The sequence below is a fragment of the Hetaerina americana genome, unplaced genomic scaffold (genome assembly GCF_022747635.1).
Source record: "Hetaerina americana unplaced genomic scaffold, ioHetAmer1.1.p SCAF_55, whole genome shotgun sequence".
NCBI lineage: Eukaryota > Metazoa > Arthropoda > Insecta > Odonata > Calopterygidae > Hetaerina > Hetaerina americana.
The window spans coordinates 2,239,806-2,266,075 of NW_027287150.1; the positions used below are offsets into that span (position 1 = coordinate 2,239,806).

The 26,270-nt window shown below is 40.7% G+C and overlaps 1 protein-coding gene across 1 annotated transcript in view; it reads left to right on the forward strand.

The window, feature by feature from the left end:
* The window catches only part of LOC139694794 (uncharacterized), a 54,451-nt gene that overhangs the window by 14,648 nt on the left and 13,533 nt on the right, over positions 1-26,270 (forward strand). Inside the window, exons 9-13 of the mRNA XM_071593317.1 lie at positions 17,810-17,840; positions 19,854-19,984; positions 20,403-20,642; positions 24,385-24,553; positions 24,861-24,990. Of these exons, the coding sequence (XP_071449418.1) occupies positions 17,810-17,840; positions 19,854-19,984; positions 20,403-20,642; positions 24,385-24,553; positions 24,861-24,990 (701 nt within the window). The remainder of the gene's footprint in view (positions 1-17,809; positions 17,841-19,853; positions 19,985-20,402; positions 20,643-24,384; positions 24,554-24,860; positions 24,991-26,270) is intronic.

A 26,270-nucleotide genomic window follows, 5' to 3' on the forward strand; every position in this document is an offset into this window, starting at 1 on the left:
TAATACACAGCAGATCTATTTTGACCAGATTTTTTCTCCTACTCCCGCGGTCGGGCAAGGCAATTGTGATCCCTTATCGCACCTGGAAAAACTGACACACGAAATTTTTTCTTCCCAATACATAATCCGTCTTTTTTGGTGGACATGATTTCGCCTACCGTTGGAAGATGGGGTTATTATACATTTTGTAATAATATTATTTTAATAGCACATAATTAATGTCATTATTAATCATACATCATTGTTCTAATAATACATTATTGAAAATATTTCATCGGGTCCAGGGAATATATTGCGCTTAATGTGTTTCCAGATAAATTTGTATTCTCCTTATTTAGTTAGATTTGTAAAACGTTGTTTTGATACTGTATCCAAAATATTAGAGCAGCTAGGCTCGGAATCACTCGCGGAGCGAAGGTGAAATAAAAGATTAAACCTTTCGCAGGATTGAAACGACGTCTCTTCAAGGAATGATGTTGAAAATGTTTTATTCGCCAAATCGCACTACGGTAGGAGATATCATGCAAATAAAATTACAGAGATTAAGTGTAGAACAGATAGATTTAAGTTGACATTTTTTCCACGAACGATAGGGGATCATAATGACATTGTTCGACCGCGGTAAGGGTAAAAATATCCGGGTCAACATTATCCTGGTGTGTTTTCACCCCCTGCCAAGCACTCTGGCCGTGGCTTGCTGGGTATATATTAATAAATAAAAAATGTATTATCTGAAATGTACGCATTGAATGGAGGTTATCTTTTCTGATTCTCGGCGTACGAAGGGAGGTCACATATGCTGTTGCATCTGATGCAGTTGAATTCACTTCAGCTTATCCTCCGGGGAAATGTTACGGGACCTCTTTTATTCCTACTCAGTAAGATACGTTTATTTGCCGACGATGTAGTGGTTTACCGTGATATCCGCGATCCTGAGGACACAGCAGCATTTTCAGATTACCATAATGCTATACAATGCTGGTGCGACCCTTGGAAATTAAAATTAAACTTCAAAATATGCGTCATGATAAATTTTTAGAAAAATTCCAATTCCCACACGAACGACTACTGCATTGGAAACACCGACATGGGATGAGTAAATTGAATTAAATGCCTAGGCGTTACCCTGACTCACGACCTCTCGTGGCACATACGGGAAATTTGTGGATAAGCTAACAAAAAGTTAGGATTTATCCGAAGAGTACTGGGTATATGTGATGAAAAGGTGAAAGAGAAATGTTATCTTTCGCTGGTTAGGCCTCGTTTAGAATATGCTGCTAGTATATGGAATCTACATGTACTTAATACCCCGCAAGCCGCCGCAAGGGCGTGTGGCGGGGGTGTTAGGACACCACCCGTAATTTAGAAAAGAAAAACAAACCGCATGCAAAAACCACAAAATCATACATCCACAAAAATGGCATACATTCATGCAAGAACACTTACACCCCACACACCTGCAAACACTCAAACTACAAACTAACATACGCATGCACCTGAAAGTATACCTAACATCTTTGCAATGTTTAATTTTGTTCCGACTTGTAAATTCAATGTTTTTAATATTTCTAAATTGTCTTCGGTTTCTTACTATTATGATTTCTGATTTTTCGGGGAAAGAATGAGTATTTGTACCTATCTGTCTTGGAATCTATCTCCCTTATTTTATCTTTGTGTTCTGATCTACCTAAGTAGTGTGGGGCCATTATGATTCCTTCAGTGTCATAGTTAAACTCGTTTGTTCTGAACCTTTATAAAAGTCTAAGCCTCGCTTGTTCTCTTCGTAACTCAAGTGGTTCCCAGCCTAATTCCCCTAAGAGACCTGTCACGCTTGTTCTTATCATAACAATTTTGAACGAATCTAGCGGATTTTCTCTGGACTTCATCTAATTCTTTTTGCCAAATTTTCTCCCAAGGATCCCAAATACTTTCAGCATATTCCTAATGAGGGTCTAACCAGAGCCAAATAACACCTCCCTTTAACTTTTTTATTTTTTAATTACATTTCCCCACCACCCGTTTTATGAAGCCAAGTTTCTTTAAAGCCGATCCGCATATTGTCCCGATATGTGCTCCCCATGAAAGGCGTTAATGAATCATCAAAAAGGAATCCTGACGAAGTTGGATTGATTGCGAAAATAGATCGCGTTCATCGCTGAGGAGCTAGATTTGTACAATGATAAACTTCTACATCTACATCTACATAATACCCCGCAAGCCGCCGCAAGGGCGTGTGGCGGGGGGTGTTAGTTCACCAACCGTAAAAAGGAACAATACCACATGCAAAACAACAACGTGGAAAATTACACCCACAGCAGCGCACACAATCATGCAAAAATCCCTTCATCCAACACTCATGCAAACACATATACCGCAAAACAACAACTTAGTAGCGTATCCAAAATATTAGAGGAACCAGGCTGGGAATCACTCACATAGCGAAAATTAAATTACATATTCAATCTCTTGGATAAATTGGAAGGATGTCTCTGTATCAGTGAGGTTGAACATTTATTATCACCCCCATCATACTACGGTAGGAGGCATCTTGTCAATAAAGTTAGAATGAATAAGTGTAGAATAGATGGATTCAAGATGCTATTTTTTCACGACCGATAGGGGATCAGAATAACATTGTCGCGCCGCAGTAGGGGCCATATTCTTCTCAAAATTAGTCTGTTGTGTATTCACCCTCAGCCAAACACCCCAGCGGTGGCTTGTAGGGTCCTGAAATAACTGCGCGTCCTTTTCATCTCCCTTCATGCTTTCCAGCATGCTTAATGTCTTCCTTCCTCTACAACTCTCATCCAGGGGTTACATTTCTAAAACGTTTTTTTATTGATTACAATCCATCATGGATCACGAAGAGGTAGATCTTGTGAGACACAACTACCTCTTTTCGCCCAACACGTTTTCATGTCTGGCAATAATAACACTCACGTTGCTGCGATGTTTACAAACGAAGTTTATTATAAACTTGAGATCCACATTTGCTGACGATGCAGTGATATACGAGTGCCAATAGCATAGGGAAATATCCAGTAATGAAGATAGGGAATAATTAAGAATCATTCAATCATTAGGAACTATGGGGAATCAAAGGGAACCTGGGAATCATTCCATTCAAAAGTGGTGCCAGGATAACAAATGAATAAATGTGTTTCGATAAATTCTTGGAGCGAAAGAATTTCTCCCGAAAACTCACTAAACAGGGAAATGACGTAGCAAGCTTAGAAACGGTAAAAACTTCGTTGTAACGATAACTAAGGATACGTCCTGGGAGAAAGACAATCGTTAAAGTTGCAAAATAAAAGTTAGGATTCATCTAAAGGATGCTTGGGCATTATAATGACAGGGTTAAAGAGCTTTCTCATTCCACATTATTTTGGCCCAACCTAAAAAATACCGCAGGTGTATGGCATCCTCACGACATTGCCTTAATTTTGGAACAAGCTCCAGTGCAACGTAGAGCAGCTAGGTTAGTGAAAACCCGCAACGAACAAGGTAGCAACGTCGACACACTATTAGAATAATTAGCATGAGAGCCACTACTTCACCGTTGGTTGAATTACAGGTGCAATGGTAGATCACGTAAAATCAGGGAAAAAGATTGTAGATGGAATGTAGATGGATGGATTTAAAGTGTCTTTTTTTCCTTGGACCAATGAAGATAAAAATAGATATGATCGCAAGCGCGTAGACAAATACCATTGGCTGTGCATATATTTCCCTGACTACCTGAATGTTTTTGTATTTAATAGACCCATCTTCATTAATATTCTCCCGCATGATTTTATTATACGTATCCTGTAATTGAATATTTATCCATGTAAGTCCCTTCTTTCGCGTGATGAACTTGTTCCAGTGCACGATAAAACAAATCTTTGTGTTCAGGTGTGACCATCGGGAATGTTCTTATGCGGCTGATGACGTCACACCCGCCACCGTACGTCCTCGCGGTGGCTAGCGGGGAATGCTTTGCATGCGTACACTTGTGTTTAGATGATAACGAAATTTTCAGGAAATCGGAAGATTGGTGTCATTAAAGGAACAACGTTGGCATGACGACTGCTGCAAAAGCTTTGTCTTTTCCAATTAATTGAAGAATGGCACTGGAATCACCTCCGGGAAAACCGATACGCGATGGAAGAATTCGTGCCCGAGTACGCACCAACCTTGAACCCAAAGGCATGCTCCCCGCTGAGACGGGGTTCGCCTCGAGAGCGATGGCTATTGTTGATGTCCTCGGCAGTATTTCCCCTTTCACTTGATTTTTGACGCAGTGGGACCTCTCCTATTTGGGTTTAACCAGGATTTACCCTTAACCGATGGTCGACCAACACCCTTCGCCTCCCAATTCGTTTTCGTCCGTCGTTCAAGCCAATAGGGATTGTCCACCCATGAATCCTCTCCACGAATAAAGAAACACGTGACATTTTTTATCTAGGCGCGTCCGTCAACTTTCAAAGAGATGTGAACATTTTTCTTCAGTTACAACAATGATTCCCGTGGTAAGTGACCTGCACATTTCATCTTCTCACGTACTTTATGCAATCGTAAAAATGTGTCCCCGTTATACGAATTACATTTTTTTGTGTCATCAAATTTTCCACTTTCTACATATAAGGTACTTTCTATGTTGTTTCCTTCGTTTCAGAATGAGAGACCTAAAGTGTTCGGGGCGGAGATGTTGGGTGACTCCTTCTTTGTTAGGGTCGCCTCAAACATTGGGTATAGGCTGCAAGATGGTGCGTTGGATTTTATGAGGATTACTCTTTCATACGGTAGTTTTGCTTATTTCTAATATCATTTACTTCGTGGTTTTATAGTTCATCCTGCCCGTATCGGAATGTGTGTCTCAGGACAGACAACCGAGGAGTTGAAGAGGAGGACCCAAATTGTTAACGCGATAAACGAAGAAGTCATTGTATTGATTGGTTGCAATGACTTCACTAAGGTATTATGTTCACCCATTTAAACTTGAGAGACGATAACATTAATTAATATGCCCACCATTGCTGACTGATTTAATTACAGGGGACTAAGTTTCACTCATTAAGGGGTAGCTACTGCTCCTTAGTGAGAACTTTATGGAACAGGGGATGCAGAATAACACTGTTAACCGTGATACCAGCACCAAGGTTTTGGCATTGTTCCAAATATAGGGCGCTTCTGGAGGCATTAAACAAAGCAATTTTGAATTGGCGAAAAAGTAAGTTCACAAAATGTCCTTACATATTTCTTTTTCGACGGTCGCGGTAGTCCTACGGGTTGAGCGTTTCACTACAGAGTAGAAGGCCCGGGTTCCATTCTCGGGCGAGTCTATGGACACCAGCAGATCCACCCAAGCTAGAGTAATTTTTCGGGTAGCAGGTCTTCCTGGGAAAACATAACCGGCCAGCACAAAGAAAGGAACTGGCCCCCCTACCCCAATGTGGGGATTTCACACGCCGTCAAGCTTAGTAATGGGTGAACTCTACCATCACCTACCAAACCGACCTTCGGGTTGATTACTGTGTTTATGTCTTTTTTATTCCTTTTTCACACAGATAAAAAATATATCTTCTGCTACTTTCATTATTAGGGGGGATAAGGGTGATTGACGCGGCAAGCTTATTCGTCAATGCCAACGGAACGATAAAAACACAATATTTTGAGAGGTAATCGATATTCTTAAATATTCTTCCGTAAAATTTGAATAAGAAGTTCAACACTCACAATATATCTTTCAGGTGGATAGGGCACCCAAACAGGAAGCGGTTAGACGGAATTCATTTGAACATCAAAGGTATGAATATATTGTTGAAAAAAATTAAACAAAAGTTAATCCCTTAAATCAGAGCGGGAGATGCTCCCTTTTTAATTAAGGGAAAGAGCGAGCGGTTTCTCATATGCCTCCCGGGGATCTCTTTTTCGCTCGTTTCTTCTCCAAGCACAAAGAGAAACGCATCTAGCGAGTAACCTCTTCGGGTGTTGTGGAATAACTTGCAGATAAACTAAAACCGTGATGTATAAATGAACACTACTAATAATACAAAAAAAGGTTATCCATACATACCTTCTAAGACCTTTTCATTCAATCCCATCTTCGCAGCTCAAGACATCAGAGAAAGAAAATGGAGAGAAGTGAAGAATCAGGAGGAAGTGTGAAAGTGAGGAATCTGTGACCGGAATATGGTGCTAAAATGAAAAAGAACCTGTAAGTAATGAATTAGGAAACAGATTGCTGACTTGGTGTGTTTCCATTAAAACATTGGTCTACTATGTGACACTGAAAAGAAGAAAAAAACGGTCGTATTTCAGATAATATTGAGTGCATAAAAGAACAAACTATAAAAAAAAATATCTCCATGGGCCAAGTTCAGTGTCGTGTCGTAGTCACTTTTAATCGGCCCTGGCTACTAAACTAGGCCAGGAGCATGGGGTAAGCGAAAGACTGCTGAAAGTACATGTATAGCCTAGGGTGTATGGTGAAAATTAGAGAAAACAATGTTCTAGTTTAGGAGATATTGTGAAGTACGAGGGTCATCCGGAAAGTAGTACCCGTTCGTGAAATAAAGACACAAAAGTAAATATTAACAAACATAAAAAATTTTATTTGAAAGAGGATACTTTAAACTACTTCTCAACATAATCTCCAAGCAAATTAAGGCATTTGTCATAACGTGTGACAAGTTTCTGTATTCCTGCTGCATAGTCCTTCGCCGCCAGCTCATTGAGATACGCGAGGAACCCATCTTGCACAAATTTTTGCATAATGCAGATGGTGTTTAACAATTTCATGAACAATTGTTCGAGAAACATTGGGAAAATGCTCACAGATGTCATCAATTGTGACGCGCCGATCGTTCCTCACGAATTCGTCAACTGAGCTCACCAGTTGGTCTGTAATGACAGACGGTCTCTCCGAACGCTCATCGTCGTGTGTGTTCCCCCTCCCCATGTTGAAGTTGCGACACCACCGCCGAACAGACGACTCGTCCATTACATTGTCTCCATACACCTCCTTTAATTGGCGATGAATATCACATGGGCGAACGTTTCTTGCATTGAGGAATTTAATCACTGCCCTCACTTCACAACTGGCGGCGTTCTCAATTTTTTTAAACATTGTAAACAATCACAGAAACAACACAGGCAATGCTAGCGTCACGCAACTTGGCTCAGAGAAGGCAGACAAGCCACTGAAGCTATCTGACCTCGTCCAGCGGCTACTCGCGTCGTCAGCACTTCATGCGGCACGAACGGGTACTACTTTCCGGATGACCCTCGTACTTTGTGTTTTCTCGTGTGAGATGACGACCGATGTGAGGTTATTGGGCCCTGGTTACTAAACTAGGCCAGGAGCATGGGGTAAGCGAAAGACTGCTTGAAGGACATGTGTAGCTCAGGGTGTATGGTGAAAATTAGAGAAAAAAATGTTCTAGTTTAGGAGATATTGTGAAGTACTTTGTGTTTTCTCGTGTGAGATGACGACTGAGGTGAGGTAATTGGGCCCTGGTTACTAAACTAGGCCAGGAGCATGGGGTAAGCGAAATACTGCTGAAAGTACATGTGTAGCCTATGGTGTATTGTGAAAATTAGAGAAAAAAATGTTCCAGTTTAGGAGATATTTTGAAATTCTTTGAAAATCAGCTGAGATAACCCTTTGCCGTGGGCCAAGTTCAGTGTCGTGTCGTAGTCACTTTTAATCGGCCCTGGCTACTAAACTAGGCCAGGAGCATGGGGTAAGCGAAAGACTGCTTGAAGGACATGTGTAGCTCAGGGTGTATGGTGAAAATTAGAGAAAAAAATGTTCTAGTTTAGGAGATATTGTGAAGTACTTTGTGTTTTCTCGTGTGAGATGACGATCGAGGTGAGATAATTGGGCCCTGGTTACTAAACTAGGCCAGGAGCATGGGGTAAGCGAAAGACTGCTGAAAGTACATGTGTAGCCTACCGTGTATTGTGAAAATTAGAGAAAACGATGTTCTAGTTTAGGAGATATTGTGAAGTACTTTGTGTTTTCTGGTGTGAGATGACGACCGATGTGAGGTTATTGGGCCCTGGTTACTAAACTAGGCCAGGAGCATGGGGTAAGCGAAAGACTGCTGAATGTACATGTATAGCTTAGGGTGTATTGTGAAAATTAGAGAAAAAAATGTTCTAGTTTAGGAGATATTTTGAAGTACTTTGTGTTTTTTCGTGTGAGATGACGATCGAGGTGAGATAATTGGGCCCTGGTTACTAAACTAGGCCAGGAGCATGGGGTAAGCGAAAGACTGCTGAAAGTACATGTGTAGCCTACCGTGTATTGTGAAAATTAGAGAAAAAAATGTTCTAGTTTAGGAGATATTATGAAGTACTTTGTGTTTTCTCGTGTGAGATGACGACTGAGGTGAGGTAATTGGGCCCTGGTTACTAAACTAGGCCAGGAGCATGGGGTAAGCGAAATACTGCTGAAAGTACATGTGTAGCCTATGGTGTATTGTGAAAATTAGAGAAAAAAATGTTCTAGTTTAGGAGATATTTTGAAATTCTTACAAAATCAGCTGAGATAACCCTTTGCCGTGGGCCAAGTTCAGTGTCGTGTCGTAGTCACTTTTAATCGGCCCTGGCTACTAAACTAGGCCAGGAGCATGGGGTAAGCGAAAGACTGCTGAAAGTACATGTATAGCCTAGGGTGTATTGTGAAAATTAGAGAAAAAAATGTTCTAGTTTAGGAGATATTGTGAAGTACTTTGTGTTTTTTCGTGTGAGATGACGACTGAGGTGAGGTAATTGGGCCCTGGTTACTAAACTAGGCCAGGAGCATGGGGTAAGCGTAAGACTGCTTGAAGTAAATGTGTAGCTCAGGGTGTATGGTGAAAATTAGAGAAAAAAATGTTCTAGTTTAGGAGATATTATGAAGTACTTTGTGTTTTCTCGTGTGAGATGACGACTGAGGTGAGGGAATTGGGCCCTGGTTACTAAACTAGGCCAGGAGCATGGGGTAAGCGAAAGACTGCTGAAAGTACATGTATAGCCTAGGGTGTATTGTGAAAATTAGAGAAAAAAATGTTCTAGTTTAGGAGATATTGTGAAGTACTTTGTGTTTTTTCGTGTGAGATGACGACTGAGGTGAGGTAATTGGGCCCTGGTTACTAAACTAGGCCAGGAGCATGGGGTAAGCGTAAGACTGCTTGAAGTAAATGTGTAGCTCAGGGTGTATGGTGAAAATTAGAGAAAAAAATGTTCTAGTTTAGGAGATATTATGAAGTACTTTGTGTTTTCTCGTGTGAGATGACGACTGAGGTGAGGGAATTGGGCCCTGGTTACTAAACTAGGCCAGGAGCATGGGGTAGGCGAAATACTGCTGAAAGTACATGTGTAGCCTATGGTGTATTGTGAAAATTAGAGAAAAAAATGTTCTATTTTAGGAGATATTTTGAAATTCTTAGAAAATCAGCTGAGATAACCCTTTGCCGTGGGCCAAGTTCAGTGTCGTGTCGTAGTCACTTTTAATCGGCCCTGGCTACTAAACTAGGCCAGGAGCATGGGGTAAGCGAAAGACTGCTGAAAGTACATGTATAGCCTAGGGTGAATGGTGAAAATTAGAGAAAACAATGTTCTAGTTTAGGAGATATTGTGAAGTACTTTGTGTTTTCTCGTGTGAGATGACGACCGATGTGAGGTTATTGGGCCCTGGTTACTAAACTAGGCCAGGAGCATGGGGTAAGCGAAAGACTGCTGAAAGTACATGTATAGCCTAGGGTGAATGGTGAAAATTAGAGAAAAAAATGTTCTAGTTAAGGAGATATTTTGAAATTCTTAGAAAATCAGCTGAGATAACCCTTTGCCGTGGGCCAAGTTCAGTGTCGTGTCGTAGTCACTTTTAATCGGCCCTGGCTACTAAACTAGGCCAGGAGCATGGGGTAAGCGAAAGACTGCTGAAAGTACATGTATAGCCTAGGGTGAATGGTGAAAATTAGAGAAAACAATGTTCTAGTTTAGGAGATATTGTGAAGTACTTTGTGTTTTCTGGTGTGAGATGACGACCGATGTGAGGTTATTGGGCCCTGGTTACTAAACTAGGCCAGGAGCATGGGGTAAGCGAAAGACTGCTGAATGTACATGTATAGCTTAGGGTGTATTGTGAAAATTAGAGAAAAAAATGTTCTAGTTTAGGAGATATTTTGAAGTACTTTGTGTTTTTTCGTGTGAGATGACGATCGAGGTGAGATAATTGGGCCCTGGTTACTAAACTAGGCCAGGAGCATGGGGTAAGCGAAAGACTGCTGAAAGTACATGTGTAGCCTACCGTGTATTGTGAAAATTAGAGAAAAAAATGTTCTAGTTTAGGAGATATTATGAAGTACTTTGTGTTTTCTCGTGTGAGATGACGACTGAGGTGAGGTAATTGGGCCCTGGTTACTAAACTAGGCCAGGAGCATGGGGTAAGCGAAATACTGCTGAAAGTACATGTGTAGCCTATGGTGTATTGTGAAAATTAGAGAAAAAAATGTTCTAGTTTAGGAGATATTTTGAAATTCTTACAAAATCAGCTGAGATAACCCTTTGCCGTGGGCCAAGTTCAGTGTCGTGTCGTAGTCACTTTTAATCGGCCCTGGCTACTAAACTAGGCCAGGAGCATGGGGTAAGCGAAAGACTGCTGAAAGTACATGTATAGCCTAGGGTGTATTGTGAAAATTAGAGAAAAAAATGTTCTAGTTTAGGAGATATTGTGAAGTACTTTGTGTTTTTTCGTGTGAGATGACGACTGAGGTGAGGTAATTGGGCCCTGGTTACTAAACTAGGCCAGGAGCATGGGGTAAGCGTAAGACTGCTTGAAGTAAATGTGTATCTCAGGGTGTATGGTGAAAATTAGAGAAAAAAATGTTCTAGTTTAGGAGATATTATGAAGTACTTTGTGTTTTCTCGTGTGAGATGACGACTGAGGTGAGGGAATTGGGCCCTGGTTACTAAACTAGGCCAGGAGCATGGGGTAAGCGAAAGACTGCTGAAAGTACATGTATAGCCTAGGGTGTATTGTGAAAATTAGAGAAAAAAATGTTCTAGTTTAGGAGATATTGTGAAGTACTTTGTGTTTTTTCGTGTGAGATGACGACTGAGGTGAGGTAATTGGGCCCTGGTTACTAAACTAGGCCAGGAGCATGGGGTAAGCGTAAGACTGCTTGAAGTAAATGTGTAGCTCAGGGTGTATGGTGAAAATTAGAGAAAAAAATGTTCTAGTTTAGGAGATATTATGAAGTACTTTGTGTTTTCTCGTGTGAGATGACGACTGAGGTGAGGGAATTGGGCCCTGGTTACTAAACTAGGCCAGGAGCATGGGGTAGGCGAAATACTGCTGAAAGTACATGTGTAGCCTATGGTGTATTGTGAAAATTAGAGAAAAAAATGTTCTATTTTAGGAGATATTTTGAAATTCTTAGAAAATCAGCTGAGATAACCCTTTGCCGTGGGCCAAGTTCAGTGTCGTGTCGTAGTCACTTTTAATCGGCCCTGGCTACTAAACTAGGCCAGGAGCATGGGGTAAGCGAAAGACTGCTGAAAGTACATGTATAGCCTAGGGTGAATGGTGAAAATTAGAGAAAACAATGTTCTAGTTTAGGAGATATTGTGAAGTACTTTGTGTTTTCTCGTGTGAGATGACGACCGATGTGAGGTTATTGGGCCCTGGTTACTAAACTAGGCCAGGAGCATGGGGTAAGCGAAAGACTGCTGAAAGTACATGTATAGCCTAGGGTGAATGGTGAAAATTAGAGAAAAAAATGTTCTAGTTAAGGAGATATTTTGAAATTCTTAGAAAATCAGCTGAGATAACCCTTTGCCGTGGGCCAAGTTCAGTGTCGTGTCGTAGTCACTTTTAATCGGCCCTGGCTACTAAACTAGGCCAGGAGCATGGGGTAAGCGAAAGACTGCTGAAAGTACATGTATAGCCTAGGGTGAATGGTGAAAATTAGAGAAAACAATGTTCTAGTTTAGGAGATATTGTGAAGTACTTTGTGTTTTCTCGTGTGAGATGACGACCGATGTGAGGTTATTGGGCCCTGGTTACTAAACTAGGCCAGGAGCATGGGGTAAGCGAAAGACTGCTGAAAGTACATGTATAGCCTAGGGTGAATGGTGAAAATTAGAGAAAAAAATGTTCTAGTTAAGGAGATATTTTGAAATTCTTAGAAAATCAGCTGAGATAACCCTTTGCCGTGGGCCAAGTTCAGTGTCGTGTCGTAGTCACTTTTAATCGGCCCTGGCTACTAAACTAGGCCAGGAGCATGGGGTAAGCGAAAGACTGCTTGAAGGACATGTGTAGCTCAGGGTGTATGGTGAAAATTAGAGAAAAAAATGTTCTAGTTTAGGAGATATTGTGAAGTACTTTGTGTTTTCTCGTGTGAGATGACGATCGAGGTGAGATAATTGGGCCCTGGTTACTAAACTAGGCCAGGAGCATGGGGTAAGCGAAAGACTGCTGAAAGTACATGTGTAGCCTACCGTGTATTGTGAAAATTAGAGAAAACGATGTTCTAGTTTAGGAGATATTGTGAAGTACTTCGTGTTTTCTGGTGTGAGATGACGACCGATGTGAGGTTATTGGGCCCTGGTTACTAAACTAGGCCAGGAGCATGGGGTAAGCGAAAGACTGCTGAATGTACATGTATAGCTTAGGGTGTATTGTGAAAATTAGAGAAAAAAATGTTCTAGTTTAGGAGATATTTTGAAGTACTTTGTGTTTTTTCGTGTGAGATGACGATCGAGGTGAGATAATTGGGCCCTGGTTACTAAACTAGGCCAGGAGCATGGGGTAAGCGAAAGACTGCTGAAAGTACATGTGTAGCCTACCGTGTATTGTGAAAATTAGAGAAAAAAATGTTCTAGTTTAGGAGATATTATGAAGTACTTTGTGTTTTCTCGTGTGAGATGACGACTGAGGTGAGGTAATTGGGCCCTGGTTACTAAACTAGGCCAGGAGCATGGGGTAAGCGAAATACTGCTGAAAGTACATGTGTAGCCTATGGTGTATTGTGAAAATTAGAGAAAAAAATGTTCTAGTTTAGGAGATATTTTGAAATTCTTACAAAATCAGCTGAGATAACCCTTTGCCGTGGGCCAAGTTCAGTGTCGTGTCGTAGTCACTTTTAATCGGCCCTGGCTACTAAACTAGGCCAGGAGCATGGGGTAAGCGAAAGACTGCTGAAAGTACATGTATAGCCTAGGGTGTATTGTGAAAATTAGAGAAAAAAATGTTCTAGTTTAGGAGATATTGTGAAGTACTTTGTGTTTTTTCGTGTGAGATGACGACTGAGGTGAGGTAATTGGGCCCTGGTTACTAAACTAGGCCAGGAGCATGGGGTAAGCGTAAGACTGCTTGAAGTAAATGTGTAGCTCAGGGTGTATGGTGAAAATTAGAGAAAAAAATGTTCTAGTTTAGGAGATATTATGAAGTACTTTGTGTTTTCTCGTGTGAGATGACGACTGAGGTGAGGGAATTGGGCCCTGGTTACTAAACTAGGCCAGGAGCATGGGGTAAGCGAAAGACTGCTTGAAGTACATGTTTAGCTTAGGGTGTATGGTGAAAATTAGAGAAAAAAATGTTCTAGTTAAGGAGATATTTTTAAATTCTTAGAAAATCAGCTGAGATAACCCTTTGCCGTGGGCCAAGTTCAGTGTCGTGTCGTAGTCACTTTTAATCGGCCCTGGCTACTAAACTAGGCCAGGAGCATGGGGTAAGCGAAAGACTGCTTAAAGTACATGTATAGCCTAGGGTGTATTGTGAAAATTAGAGAAAAATATGTTCTAGTTTAGGAGATATTCCGAAGTACTTCGTGTTTTTTCGTGTGAGATGACGACGGAGGTGAGGTAATTGGGCCCTGGTTACTAAACTAGGCCAGGAGCATGGGGTAAGCGAAAGACTGCTTGAAGTACATGTGTAGCCTAATGTGTATGGTGAAAATTAGAGAAAACAATGTTCTAGTTTAGGAGATATTGTGAAGTACTTTGTGTTTTCTCGTGTGAGATGACGACTGAGGTGAGGTAATTGGGCCCTGGTTACTAAACTAGGCCAGGAGCATGGGGTAAGCGAAAGACTGCTTGAAGTACATGTTTAGCTTAGGGTGTATGGTGAAAATTAGTGAATAAAATGTTCTAGTTAAGGAGATATTTTGAAATTCTTAGAAAATCAGCTGAGATAACCCTTTGCCGTGGGCCAAGTTCAGTGTCGTGTCGTAGTCACTTTTAATCGGCCCTGGCTACTAAACTAGGCCAGGAGCATGGGGTAAGCGAAAGACTGCTTGAAGTACATGTGTAGCCTAATGTGTATTGTGAAAATTAGAGAAAAAAATGTTCTAGTTTAGGAGATATTGTGAAGTACTTTGTGTTTTCTCGTGTGAGATGACGACCGATGTGAGGTTATTGGGCCCTTGTTACTAAACTAGGGCAGGAGCATGGGGTAAGCGAAAGACTGCTTGAAGTACATGTGTAGCCTAATGTGTATTGTGAAATTTGGAGAAAAAAATGTTCTAGTTTAGGAGATATTGTTAAGTACTTTGTGTTTTTTCGTGTGAGATGACGACTGAGGTGAGGTAATTGGGCCCTGGTTACTAAACTAGGCCAGGAGCATGGCGTAAGCGAAAGACTGTTTGAAGTACTTGTGTAGCTCAGGGTGTATGGTGAAAATTAGAGAAAAAAATGTTCCACTTAAGGAGATATTTTGAAATTCTTAGAAAATCAGCCGAGATAACCCTTTGCCGTGGGCCAAGTTCAGTGTCGTGTCGTAGTCACTTTTAATCGGCCCTGGCTACTAAACTAGGCCAGGAGCATGGGGTAAGCGAAAGACTGCTGAAAGTACATGTGTAGCCTAATGTGTATTGTGAAAATTAGAGAAAAAAATGTTCTAGTTTAGGAGATATTGTGAAGTACTTTGTGTTTTCTCGTGTGAGATGACGACCGATGTGAGGTTATTGGGCCCTTGTTACTAAACTAGGGCAGGAGCATGGGGTAAGCGAAAGACTGCTTGAAGTACATGTGTAGCCTAATGTGTATTGTGAAATTTGGAGAAAAAAATGTTCTAGTTTAGGAGATATTGTTAAGTACTTTGTGTTTTTTCGTGTGAGATGACGACTGAGGTGAGGTAATTGGGCCCTGGTTACTAAACTAGGCCAGGAGCATGGGTTAAGCGAAAGACTGCTTGAAGTACATGTTTAGCTTAGGGTGTATGGTGAAAATTAGAGAAAAAAATGTTCTAGTAAAGGAGATATTTTTAAATTCTTAGAAAATCAGCTGAGATAACCCTTTGCCGTGGGCCAAGTTCAGTGTCGTGTCGTAGTCACTTTTAATCGGCCCTGGCTACTAAACTAGGCCAGGAGCATGGGGTAAGCGAAAGACTGCTTGAAGTACTTGTGTAGCCTAGGGTGTATGGTGAAAATTAGAGAAAAAAATGTTCTAGTTTAGGAGATATTCTGAAGTACTTTGTGTTTTCACGTGTGAGATGACGACCGGGGTGAGGTAATTGGGCCCTGGTTACTAAAGTAGCCCAGGAGCATGGGGTAAGCGAAAGACTGCTGAAAGAACATGTGTAGCCTATGGTGTATTGTGAATATTAGAGAAAAAAATGTTCTAGTTTAGGAGATATTGTGAAGTACTTTTTGTTTTTTAGTGTGAGATTACGACCGAGGTGAGGTTATATGGCCCTGGTTACTAAACTAGGCCAGGAGCATGGGGTAAGCGAAAGACTGCTTAAAGTACATGTGTAGCCTATGGTGTATTGTGAAAATTAGAGAAAAAAATGTTCTAGTTTAGGAGATATTCTGAAGTACTTTGTGTTTTCTCGTGTGAGATGACGACCGATGTGAGGTTATTGGGCCCTGGTTACTAAACTAGGCCAGGAGCATGGGGTAAGCGAAAGACTGCTTAAAGTACATGTGTTGCCTAGGGTGTATGGTGAAAATTAGAGAAAAAAATGTTCTAGTTTAGGAGATATTGTGAAGTACTTTGTGTTTCTTCGTGTGAGATGACGACTGAGGTGAGGTAATTGGGCCCTGGTTACTAAACTAGGCCAGGAGCATGGGGTAAGCGAAAGACTGCTTGAAGGACATGTGTAGCTCAGGGTGTATGGTGAAAATTAGAGAAAAAAATGTTCTAGTTTAGGAGATATTGTGAAGTACTTTGTGTTTTCTCGTGTGAGATGACGACTGAGGTGAGGTAATTGGGCCCTGGTTACTAAACTAGGCCAGGAGCATGGGGTAAGCGAAAGACTGCTTAAAGTACATGTGTAGCCTATGGTGTATTGTGAAAATTAGAGAAAAAAATGTTCCAGTTTAGGAGATATTTTGAAATTCTTAGAAAATCAGCTGAGATAACCCTTTGCCGTGGGCCAAGTTGTGTCGTGTCGTAGTCACTTTTAATCGGCCCTGGCTACTAAACTAGGCCAGGAGCATGGGGTAAGCGAAAGACTGCTTGAAGGACATGTGTAGCTCACGGTGTATGGTGAAAATTAGAGAAAAAAATGTTCTAGTTTAGGAGATATTGTGAAGTACTTTGTGTTTTTTCGTGTGAGATGACGATCGAGGTGAGATAATTGGGCCCTGGTTACTAAACTAGGCCAGGAGCATGGGGTAAGCGAAAGACTGCTGAAAGTACATGTGTAGCCTACCGTGTATTGTGAAAATTAGAGAAAAAAATGTTCTAGTTTAGGAGATATTGTGAAGTACTTTGTGTTTTTTCGTGTGAGATGACGACTGAGGTGAGATAATTGGGCCCTGGTTACTAAACTAGGCCAGGAGCATGGGGTAAGCGAAAGACTGCTTGAAGTACATGTGTAGCTCAGGGTGTATGGTGAAAATTAGAGAAAAAAATGTTCTAGTTTAGGAGATATTGTGAAGTACTTTGTGTTTTCTCGTGTGAGATGACGACTGAGGAGAGGTAATAGGGCCCTGGTTACTAAACTAGGCCAGGAGCATGGGGTAAGCGAAAGACTGCTTGAAGTACATGTGTAGCTCAGGGTGTATGGTGAAAATTAGAGAAAAAAATGTTCTAGTTTAGGAGATATTGTTAAGTAATTTCTTATTTTTGGTATGAAAGGGCGACCCTTTGGACTGCACTGGGCCCTGGATGCTACATTAGCCTATGGATGTGGTTTTTATGCCTATGCCGTGATAGAGCAGGGATTGCCGAGTGTTTCTGGTGATTTTCAAGAAAAGTACTTCTGTAGTTCAGCAGATATTGTCGAAAACGTTTTCGTTAGGACCTCATAGTTTTTGATATGAAAGACGACTTCCCGCTTGGGCTAACTTCAGTGTAGAGTTCATTCTAGGGCCCTATATCGTTTACTACATAATTCATCCTGGTCTTACAATTGCAAGTGGTTACAGGGAGTATCACTGGGTTTAGTGTGTCCGTTGTAGTCGGATTATTGCAATGGTTTAGGGGATTTACTTAGTTACGTCGTGCAAAAATATTTACGTTGGTATGACTGAAAAATCCAGATCTCCAACGGCCGGTGGATAGCCGTGGGCTAGCTCGTCGTGGGCCAAGTTCAGTTAAGTAGGATTGCTTTGTTTTACAGCTGATTCGGCATTATTTTTTTCATCAATTTTTAGTCTAATTTTCGTGCCTTTACATATTTGCCCCTTCATTTACTTCTCGTACAATAGTCTCAAAGCTCACAAGTTTGATCATTTTAGTAGTGGATTATGGCAAATTGAAATTTTTGCCCAAGAGCCTATCCTAGTATCTCTCGGTGATAATATAGTTTTTTCTGCCATGAGTAATGGTGTACGAACATAGCTTTGAGTGTCAGCTCGGCTCGTATCAGCTCATCCTATCAAATTTGTAGGCCTCAGAAAAGGAGCTGTCAGGCCATATGGGTATGTATTTTGCTTCTAACAAATGATTCTTTGGAAAGATTTTATTTGGTCTCCTGTATGAAATAAATTTAAAGTCAGTGATAAATGATTATTACTTCAAAAATATAAAAGGTTTTCGGTGTGGTTTTCATTTCTGTGTTTGCTTTGGGCCATAAATTCCTTGCTTATATCGAATTTCATTTCATTCAAATGTTATTGTTGAATGTAGTTGACTCCAGCAAAGGTGTGATGTTAGATATGGCTATTTTTGTGGTACAACCTGCCTACCAGTGTGTAAGGACAGTTTGATAGGTGAGAGTATAGATCACATAGTACTAAGCCCAATGGCATGTAAAATTCACGCATCAGGGTAGGGCGTTCAGATCCTTTCCTTGAAAAATCACACATCTTGGGTGCTCTCGAATCGATTCCGGCCCCTCCGGTCGGCTGTCCAACGCTATTTCTTCTGGAATAGCACATCCGTGTTTGTGTGATGTATTCCCTAATGTCTAACATTTTTCGTTTTCTCTGCTGCTATAGTTATGCTTCCTGTTATAGCTTGTTGTTTCAAGTTATTGAGAAAAATTAAAAGCAAGAGACCTTGGTTGTGAAGGGGAGAGAGAAGGGAGTTTGGGTGGAATTGAGGCTGGTAGAAATATTAGGATTGTAAGGGGAAAATGTATTACAGCAAAAGTTCATGTTGTGCTGATTTCCTGTAGAAATCTGCAACATTGTGTAATAGTCATCAGGCATTATTCAAAAGTTCAATTATGGTGGGGATCGAGATGGTGCGATGGCTATCGTACCGGCTTCCCACCCAGAGGGATCAGGTTCAAATCCCGGGGGTGTTGAATATTTTTCAGGGGTATCTCGATCCCTACTTGAGGTGCTTTGTTGAGGGCACTTTGAGTGCGTACGCCGTCCGTCGGATGGGACATTAAGCTGCGGACCCCTTGGCGCCTTTCATGAAGAGCAGGCTAATGCCGATGCCGGGTTTCTCTCCACTCTTCATCCGTTCCTGTCCATCCCCAATGGCACAAATGACCTCGGCTGTCGGTCGCCTCCCCTAAATACTACTACTCAATTATGATATTTATAATAAAAGTACTGAATAAATTTATTGTAATTATTGAAAATATGCTGTATTTTTTACCATTTGAGAAAGTTTATAGTTAATTCTATACCCTAATAACTCTTTAAATGACCTTAATAAGTTAAATGGAATGATAACTTTATGTGAACATAGGCAGAATCTGACCACAGTACGTTTAATCTGGTGGCGACAGTTATTTTTCGGTAGTTTCCTGATCCCTGCTCGAGGTGCTTTGTGGAGAGCACTTTGAGTGAGTGTGCCATCCGTGGGTGGGGATAGGACATTAAACGGTGGATCACTTGGGGCCTTTCATTAAGGGTAGGCTTATGCCAATGTCGGGTTTCTCGCCAACCTTCCTGTTTTCCCATCCATCCCTAATGGCACTAATGACCATAGCTGTCAGTTGCCTCCCCTAAATCTACTGCTAGTACATTTATTATGCACCTAAACCCTAAGACAGCCCATCTATACATTGGTAATATGTTAATGTAGTGGCTCTGCCCAACCTTCCATCATTTTAGTTAGTTAAGGTATCGATAAAGCCTTAGCTAAATGGAGAATGTGTGCCAAAATGTGTTGTAATAAATGCATTTTGGTATATTTTCTTGTTTGGAAAGTATTATTTTTGAAGAAATACCTGCTGCAGTGCAATGTTGGTATCTGAAGAATTGCATTACATGCTCCCGTGCTAGCGAGATCATCGCAGGCTAAATTAATTCCTCTTTAAGGCATTGAACATTACGTTCTATCTCGAAAATGTGAACCGCCACTCTAAATGACACAGGGAATGGCCGCATTCACTAGAAATAATTGCTCATTTTTGTTCCTAGTAGTGGGCGGTTAAGACTCACACCATCGATTTAACTCCAATACAATGTCAACATTTTCCATTTTATTGGAAAAATGGGAACACACTTAATGATATGAACATTGAATTACAGGATTTCCTTCGGTGGGGAAGTCAACACTACTGAGTAATCTAGCCGGAGTGTATTCTGAAGTGGCTGCTTATGAATTTACAACGCTAACAACTGTGCCTGGTTGTATTAAGTATAAAGGAGCAAAGATTCAGGTGAGTGTGCGGTGTGCTGCATTCCATCACAGCTCTACTTCTAGCTTAATCACTTGCTGAGGAATGATTTTGATTGGAGGTCTTGAAACGGCAAAATATGAAATGCTTAACTTCATGAGGCTGAGCATATTGGTCACTTATGTTATCTTGGCAGAAAATTATCATAAGAGCTATAATTTGGTTTACACTGTAATTAGTTGGTGTACTTTAGATGGTGGAAGAAGTGTTCTTTTCATCGAGCATCAATCCAAATCCTCTCCACATACCATGACAACTGCCATTATAAATCATATGAGAATGCTAAAGGCCAACTAAAACTGAATAGGTATAATTTGAAGTGTCCATAGAGCCCTAGGTAATGCAAATTATGCGGTTTTGTCTGTGATTAAATATCCTTTTAATGCAATGCACATTTCAGCTTTTAGATCTTCCTGGTATTATCGAAGGAGCTAAAGATGGGAAAGGTCGTGGTCGTCAGGTTATAGCAGTGGCTCGCACGTGCAGTCTTATATTCATAGTCCTCGACGTGCTGAAACCCCTCCAGCATAAAAAACTTATCGAACATGAGCTCGAAGGATTTGGTCTGAGGCTGAATAAAAGGCCTCCAAACATAGGATTTAGGAAAAAGGACAAAGGAGGAATCAACTTACAGCAACTGGTATGTTGTTTTTTACTGTTAATTAATAGTGTAAGTGATTTAAAATTTGTAACAAGGTTTAAGAAGGTCCCTGCAAGATTTATATACACATTTACCCTTTTTTTTGTTATATTTTCCTAACTCAACAGTAGTCTTTTAACTTTATTTCATATCTTACATGAAATGGTATGACATTGTGTGATATTGTTAACTCATTAGTAGTGTGGGTTTATAGTTAACATTTTATTATTTCATTCATTGTATAAGTCATGTAGAGGTATGTAGTAGCTACCGCTAGAGATGTAACCTATGCATCCCATGACTATGATTCATGTGACTTGTGTTCATGTGGATTCTGCTGATCATTGTTCAGATTGCAGCTGTATCTGTAGATGATATGGGCAAGCATCAGGAGTAAAACGGGTGTAGAGATTGAGTAAAGAGCAGACTGAACATGGTCAGAGGTGGGATGAAGGCTGAACACTCACTCTCAACTCTACGAGGTCTGTAAATTAAGTAATGAGACTGATCTTTTAAAAAAAATTTCATCCAAGTAGATTTACATTTTAATATCATCACCCTCAAAATAACTTCCTTTTGAAGCCACACAGCACTGGAGGTGGTTCTGCCACTCCTCATAGCAGTGCTGGAACTCCGATACTGGAATATAGCCTTCAGCTGGTCGGTTACAGCTGTTTGAATGTTTTCGGCCGTCCCAAAATGAGTTCCCTTGAGGTGATTTTTCGACTTCAGGAAGAGGAAAAAGTCACAAGGACTCAAGTGAGGTGAATAAAGAGGCTGAGGAGCCACAGGAATGTTTTTACTGGCCAAAAACTCATTTATTGAAATTGCTGTGTGACAAGGAGCATTATCGTGATGCAACACCCAGTTATTCTTGATGTTTGGTCTCACACGAATGACCCTTTTTCAAAGTTTTCAAAACCTCCCGGTTAAAGTGTCGATTGACCATTTGGCCTTGAGGTAGAAACTCTTTGTGGACGATTCCGTGGATATCGACAAAACAAATCAGCGTGCACTTGATCTTCGACTTCGTCATCATTGCTTTTTTGGGCCTTGGAGAGGTTGGCGTGTGCCACTCTATGCTCTGGCGCTTGGTTTCTTGGTCGTACTCAAACACCCAAGACTCATCACCAGTAATGACACGTTCCAGAATATGGGGGTCATTTTCAATAGAATCCAAAAATTCAAGGCACCTTTCCCTCCTGATGTTCTTTTGGTCTTGTGAAAGGATTTTTGGAACCAGTTTTGCACAGATTTTTCTCATTCCCAATTAATTGGTCAAAATCTGATGAACAGTGGTGTGAGTCAAATTCAACTCTTCCCTTCTGACTGTCAACTGACAATTTGAATGCTCAAGATCCCAGATTCTGTCAATATTTTCATTGGTTCTTGAAGATGAACGCCTTCCGCTTTGTGGTTTAATCTTCAATTGACTCTCTTCCTTCTGAAAATGTCTTAAACCGCCAAAAAATCAGGGTTCTTGACAGAAAACTATCTCCAAAGGCCTGCTGAAGTTTAGTAAGAGTTTCCATTGAACTGTGCCCAAGTCTGAAGCAAAACCTGATGGCACACTGTTGCTCGAAAGTCACTCATTTTTTTGGAACACAATAGAAAAAACTTTCACGAAAAAAATTACCACGGACAACCAAATGACTCCAGCGAGTTCAAACTTGTACCGAAGGCATATCACATGTTCCCCTGCCGCACCTCCAAGCCCAGTGCCTCCAGTGTTGCCAGGTCAAATGCTATGTTGCCAGTGCCATTACTTAATTTACAGACCGAGTAGGTCGTTGACTTGATTTCCACATTTTTCGGGCTGCGTCCGCGTATGTCGTTTAAATGCACAACAGTTTCGCCAGCTGTCCTGCTGGCGTCCTCAGGTCAAGGATGAAAAGAAGCTTGTTGTCCCGTCTTATATAGGGAAAATCCTTGACCTGAGGACACCAGCAGGACAGCTGGCGAAACTGTTGTGCATTTAAACGACATATGCGGACGCAGCCCGAAAAATGTGGAAATCACCTACTCATCGCCGCGGAAACCTGCGAATGAACAGGTCGTTGACTTGTTCACAACGATTGACTTACAGTTCATGCATACCCAATAAATATGTTTGGAAAATTTAGGAGCAAAACAGCATCATTTTTATCCATGCAGAATTTTATCCTTCATTTTGCATGAGTGTGCAATTTTCCTAATTGTATTTCTTGCACACTGCCTCATTTGCCGAATTCTAAATACCGTTTTTTGTCTGCTACAACCACTCTCAGACAACTGCTGTGTCATACATTATGTTATAGTTTTTAATTTCGCTATCAAGAGATGGATATTCAGGGAAACCTCAAATTTATATAATCCTGGATGTAATGTTATTTTGCACAGTCTGGAATGGTTTCAATTTAAATCAATGCAACCAAGAATGGAATGTATGCTTTGGAATTTATGTTGCAAATCTCTACCCTACAATGTGAAGTCCTTATCGGCACCTTTCAAACTCACCACAAATATTTGATACCCTCTTTTTTTTCTACAGAGCCAAGTTATTTCATATTTTTTCCTACGACTCATTTGTAACCATAAAGTTTTTGTTTGCATAATATGTATATTGGAGGCATGGTCATCCAGTAGACAGAGCACAGATGATTATTTGCCTGAAACTATTCTGGGTAATGCCTCTGGGCACTCTTCTACTTAATACATTCTTTGGGGCACCTGATCTTTTTGGGAAACCACTGGTGGAAAAATGGCTCCCTGACCACCAAAATGTAAAATATTTCTACGAGTGCCCTCTCTTATGTGAATATATTTTAATATTCTATAATATGTATGTATTGTGTGTTGTCGCTTCTTGACATTTCCACCCAACGTGTATGCATGTATATCAATATGTGTACCATCAGTAGAAGGTAAGGCAAAAAGTAATGTGGTGAATAATTACTGAGGCATTGTGTGCTTCTCGGATGTATGGACTTGACGCGTATGTAGGGTTGCAAACAGGTGTAATTGCTTTATTTTGGGGAATGAGAATTCATGTGATATATGAACTAGCGCTAGGGTTAATGTCAAAGTTAGCATGTAGTGTTTCTTAATGCAAGCCACAGTGCAATCATACGTGTCTTCTCAACCACCTCACGTGGACAGTATTGTGAGGAATTGCCTTGATCACATAATGCGTAGCAGATGGGCAGTCAGAAGAGTAGCTGTGTGGCTTCTGGAGTTGGTGGGAGGCACGCTGGGTGGGGTGGACGTGAGGAAACTCGAGTGTGGAGTATTAACAGATGTTGAGAGTGCAACAGAAGGACATGGGCAGGGATCATGATGCAGGGGTCAGCAGAAGAATTGATTTAGGTGGGTAGTGAGAAGGTTTGTTGATCTCTGAGAAATGGGGATGGATCTCATGGAGGGAGAAGGTGGGGAGGAATATTTTCACTGAAGAGCTTTTCCTTGAAGTAAGTGTCTTCTCAATATCCAACTGCTCTAGTGCATCTATCCTTGCCATACTTCATTAAGGATTCCTGGGTTAAATGATGGTGATGTCCTGGGTCATTGTGTAATTGCAGTAAAATATTTATTATGCTTAATGTCAACTGGTGCGGAATGCTTTTCACTTTTTTAGGAGTTAATGAAACTTTGATTGGCAGATTTTAAGTCTGGGTCGCATGCATAATATGTAATTAAAGTTTTGTTTTTGTGTTGTAATATTATTTTGGAATAATATTTCCTAAATTTCCACAATTTCGTGTAGGTGACACAAACTGAGTTGGACTTGGACATGGTGAAAACTATTTTGGCAGAGTATCGTATTAGCAATGCTGACATAACACTTCGATATGATGCCACCAGTGATGATCTCATAGATGTAATTGAGGGTAACCGAGTATATATTCCCTGTATATATCTTCTTAATAAAATAGGTAAGGCTCATTTCCTTCATAAATCCTCTATTATTTATTACAAGCTTTTTAAACAAATCTCTTATATTTGATCAGTACTATGTACCCACCTGTAGCTAATAAATACAGTTGATAAAGGTGTGATGTTTGTAAGAGGAATGGATATTCATTTTAAATTGAAGGACTAAAGTACTTAGAGACGTGTTTTTCTAGCTCTGGGATAATCTTGTGGGTGTTATAGATTAAAACAGTCATTATGTGTCTTAAATTCTATTGTATTGGTGAAGGTATGATTATCTTCTAACATTTTCACTTGATTATTTTTCAGATCAGATTAGTATTGAAGAGCTTGATGTCATTTATAAAATTCCACACTGTGTGCCGATATCTGCTCATCATAAATGGAACTTTGATGACCTCTTGGAGAAGATGTGGTTGTATCTAAAGTTGATTAGGATGTAAGTTGTCTCCACGTTTTCTTTGGTGGTGGGTGAATTTGCAGTTGATGTACCGAATTTCTTGGCCAATAAGATGCAATTTTTTTTTACTCCAAAAGTTGCTCTAAAATCAGATTGCGTCTTATGGGCTGAGGGTACATGGGTATAACTTTGACATACAAGGTTTGTCCGAAAAGTAGGAGGACCGAGTTTATTAAAAAAAATGTATTGCCAGAATTGGTACATTAACTCAAAAGTCTTTGAAGTAGCACCCTTGTGCATCTACGCAGTGCTGCCTGCAGGGCTTCCACGCCTCGTACTCCTTCTGAAAGGTGGCACCTGGAATGCCTCTTTAAGCTCCCTTGTCACGACCAGTTGTAATGCTTCCACCAAACCCAGGTGACGTCCTTTTTTGGCATGGTTTGAGGTGGGGGAAGAGAAAGAAGTCTGGTGTTTAAAAAATTTGGATTCTCACTGAAATGGTGGAGAAGCTCTTGGTAGATCCGAGTGCGAGTTTCTTTATATTGATACGAGAGCACTTGCTGCACCAACTTTTCTCATGCCCATGTTTTCGGTCATAAATTGATGCACATCACTTTTGGGGATGCCAAGTTCATCAGAAACCACGCAAACACTTAATCTGGGATCCCTGTTCAAGAAAACCTTCACTCGTGCAAGATTTTCATCACTTTTTGAGCATGTCATGAGTCTATTCCCCGGTTTTGCCCAGTTTCCCATAAAATTTGATGGCCTAGTGCTGTTCTAGCAGCCGGTTCATGACAGAGCATAACTAGGTCCCATTTTAGAGGTTTTGCAAATGAACAGTCTGCACTTTGTAAAGGCTGGGAGCCAACTTTCACCAGCCTTTCCTGAGACTCCTCTCCATCGAACCCAGCCAGAAAAACCGCTCCCTGTCCGTCCATCCTGGAAAAAAGTATGTCCTACTGCCATTGGGACTGACCTTGTAAAAGCACAAGCTGATTCGCCAGAAAAATGCTTACTGTTGAGTATTTTTTCCCTGCATCAGGCGTAGAAAATGGTTACCTTGATTAAAAATTTTGATAATATCATTGTTTTGAGTCGGTAATGAGCAAAAGAATACTATTATTTTGTCTCAAATATTTTCCAAAAAAAAAATCCCCGGTGAATGGTAACTTCATGCAATATATTGTGTTTAGTTTATCTCACATTTGGTGCTGCCACGAGACGATGTGTGTTGGGCCTATGGGGATGTCGCATCTCTACTAATAGATACATACATTGTCTCTCTCCTGAAAAATATGGAGTCTATTAGTATTCAA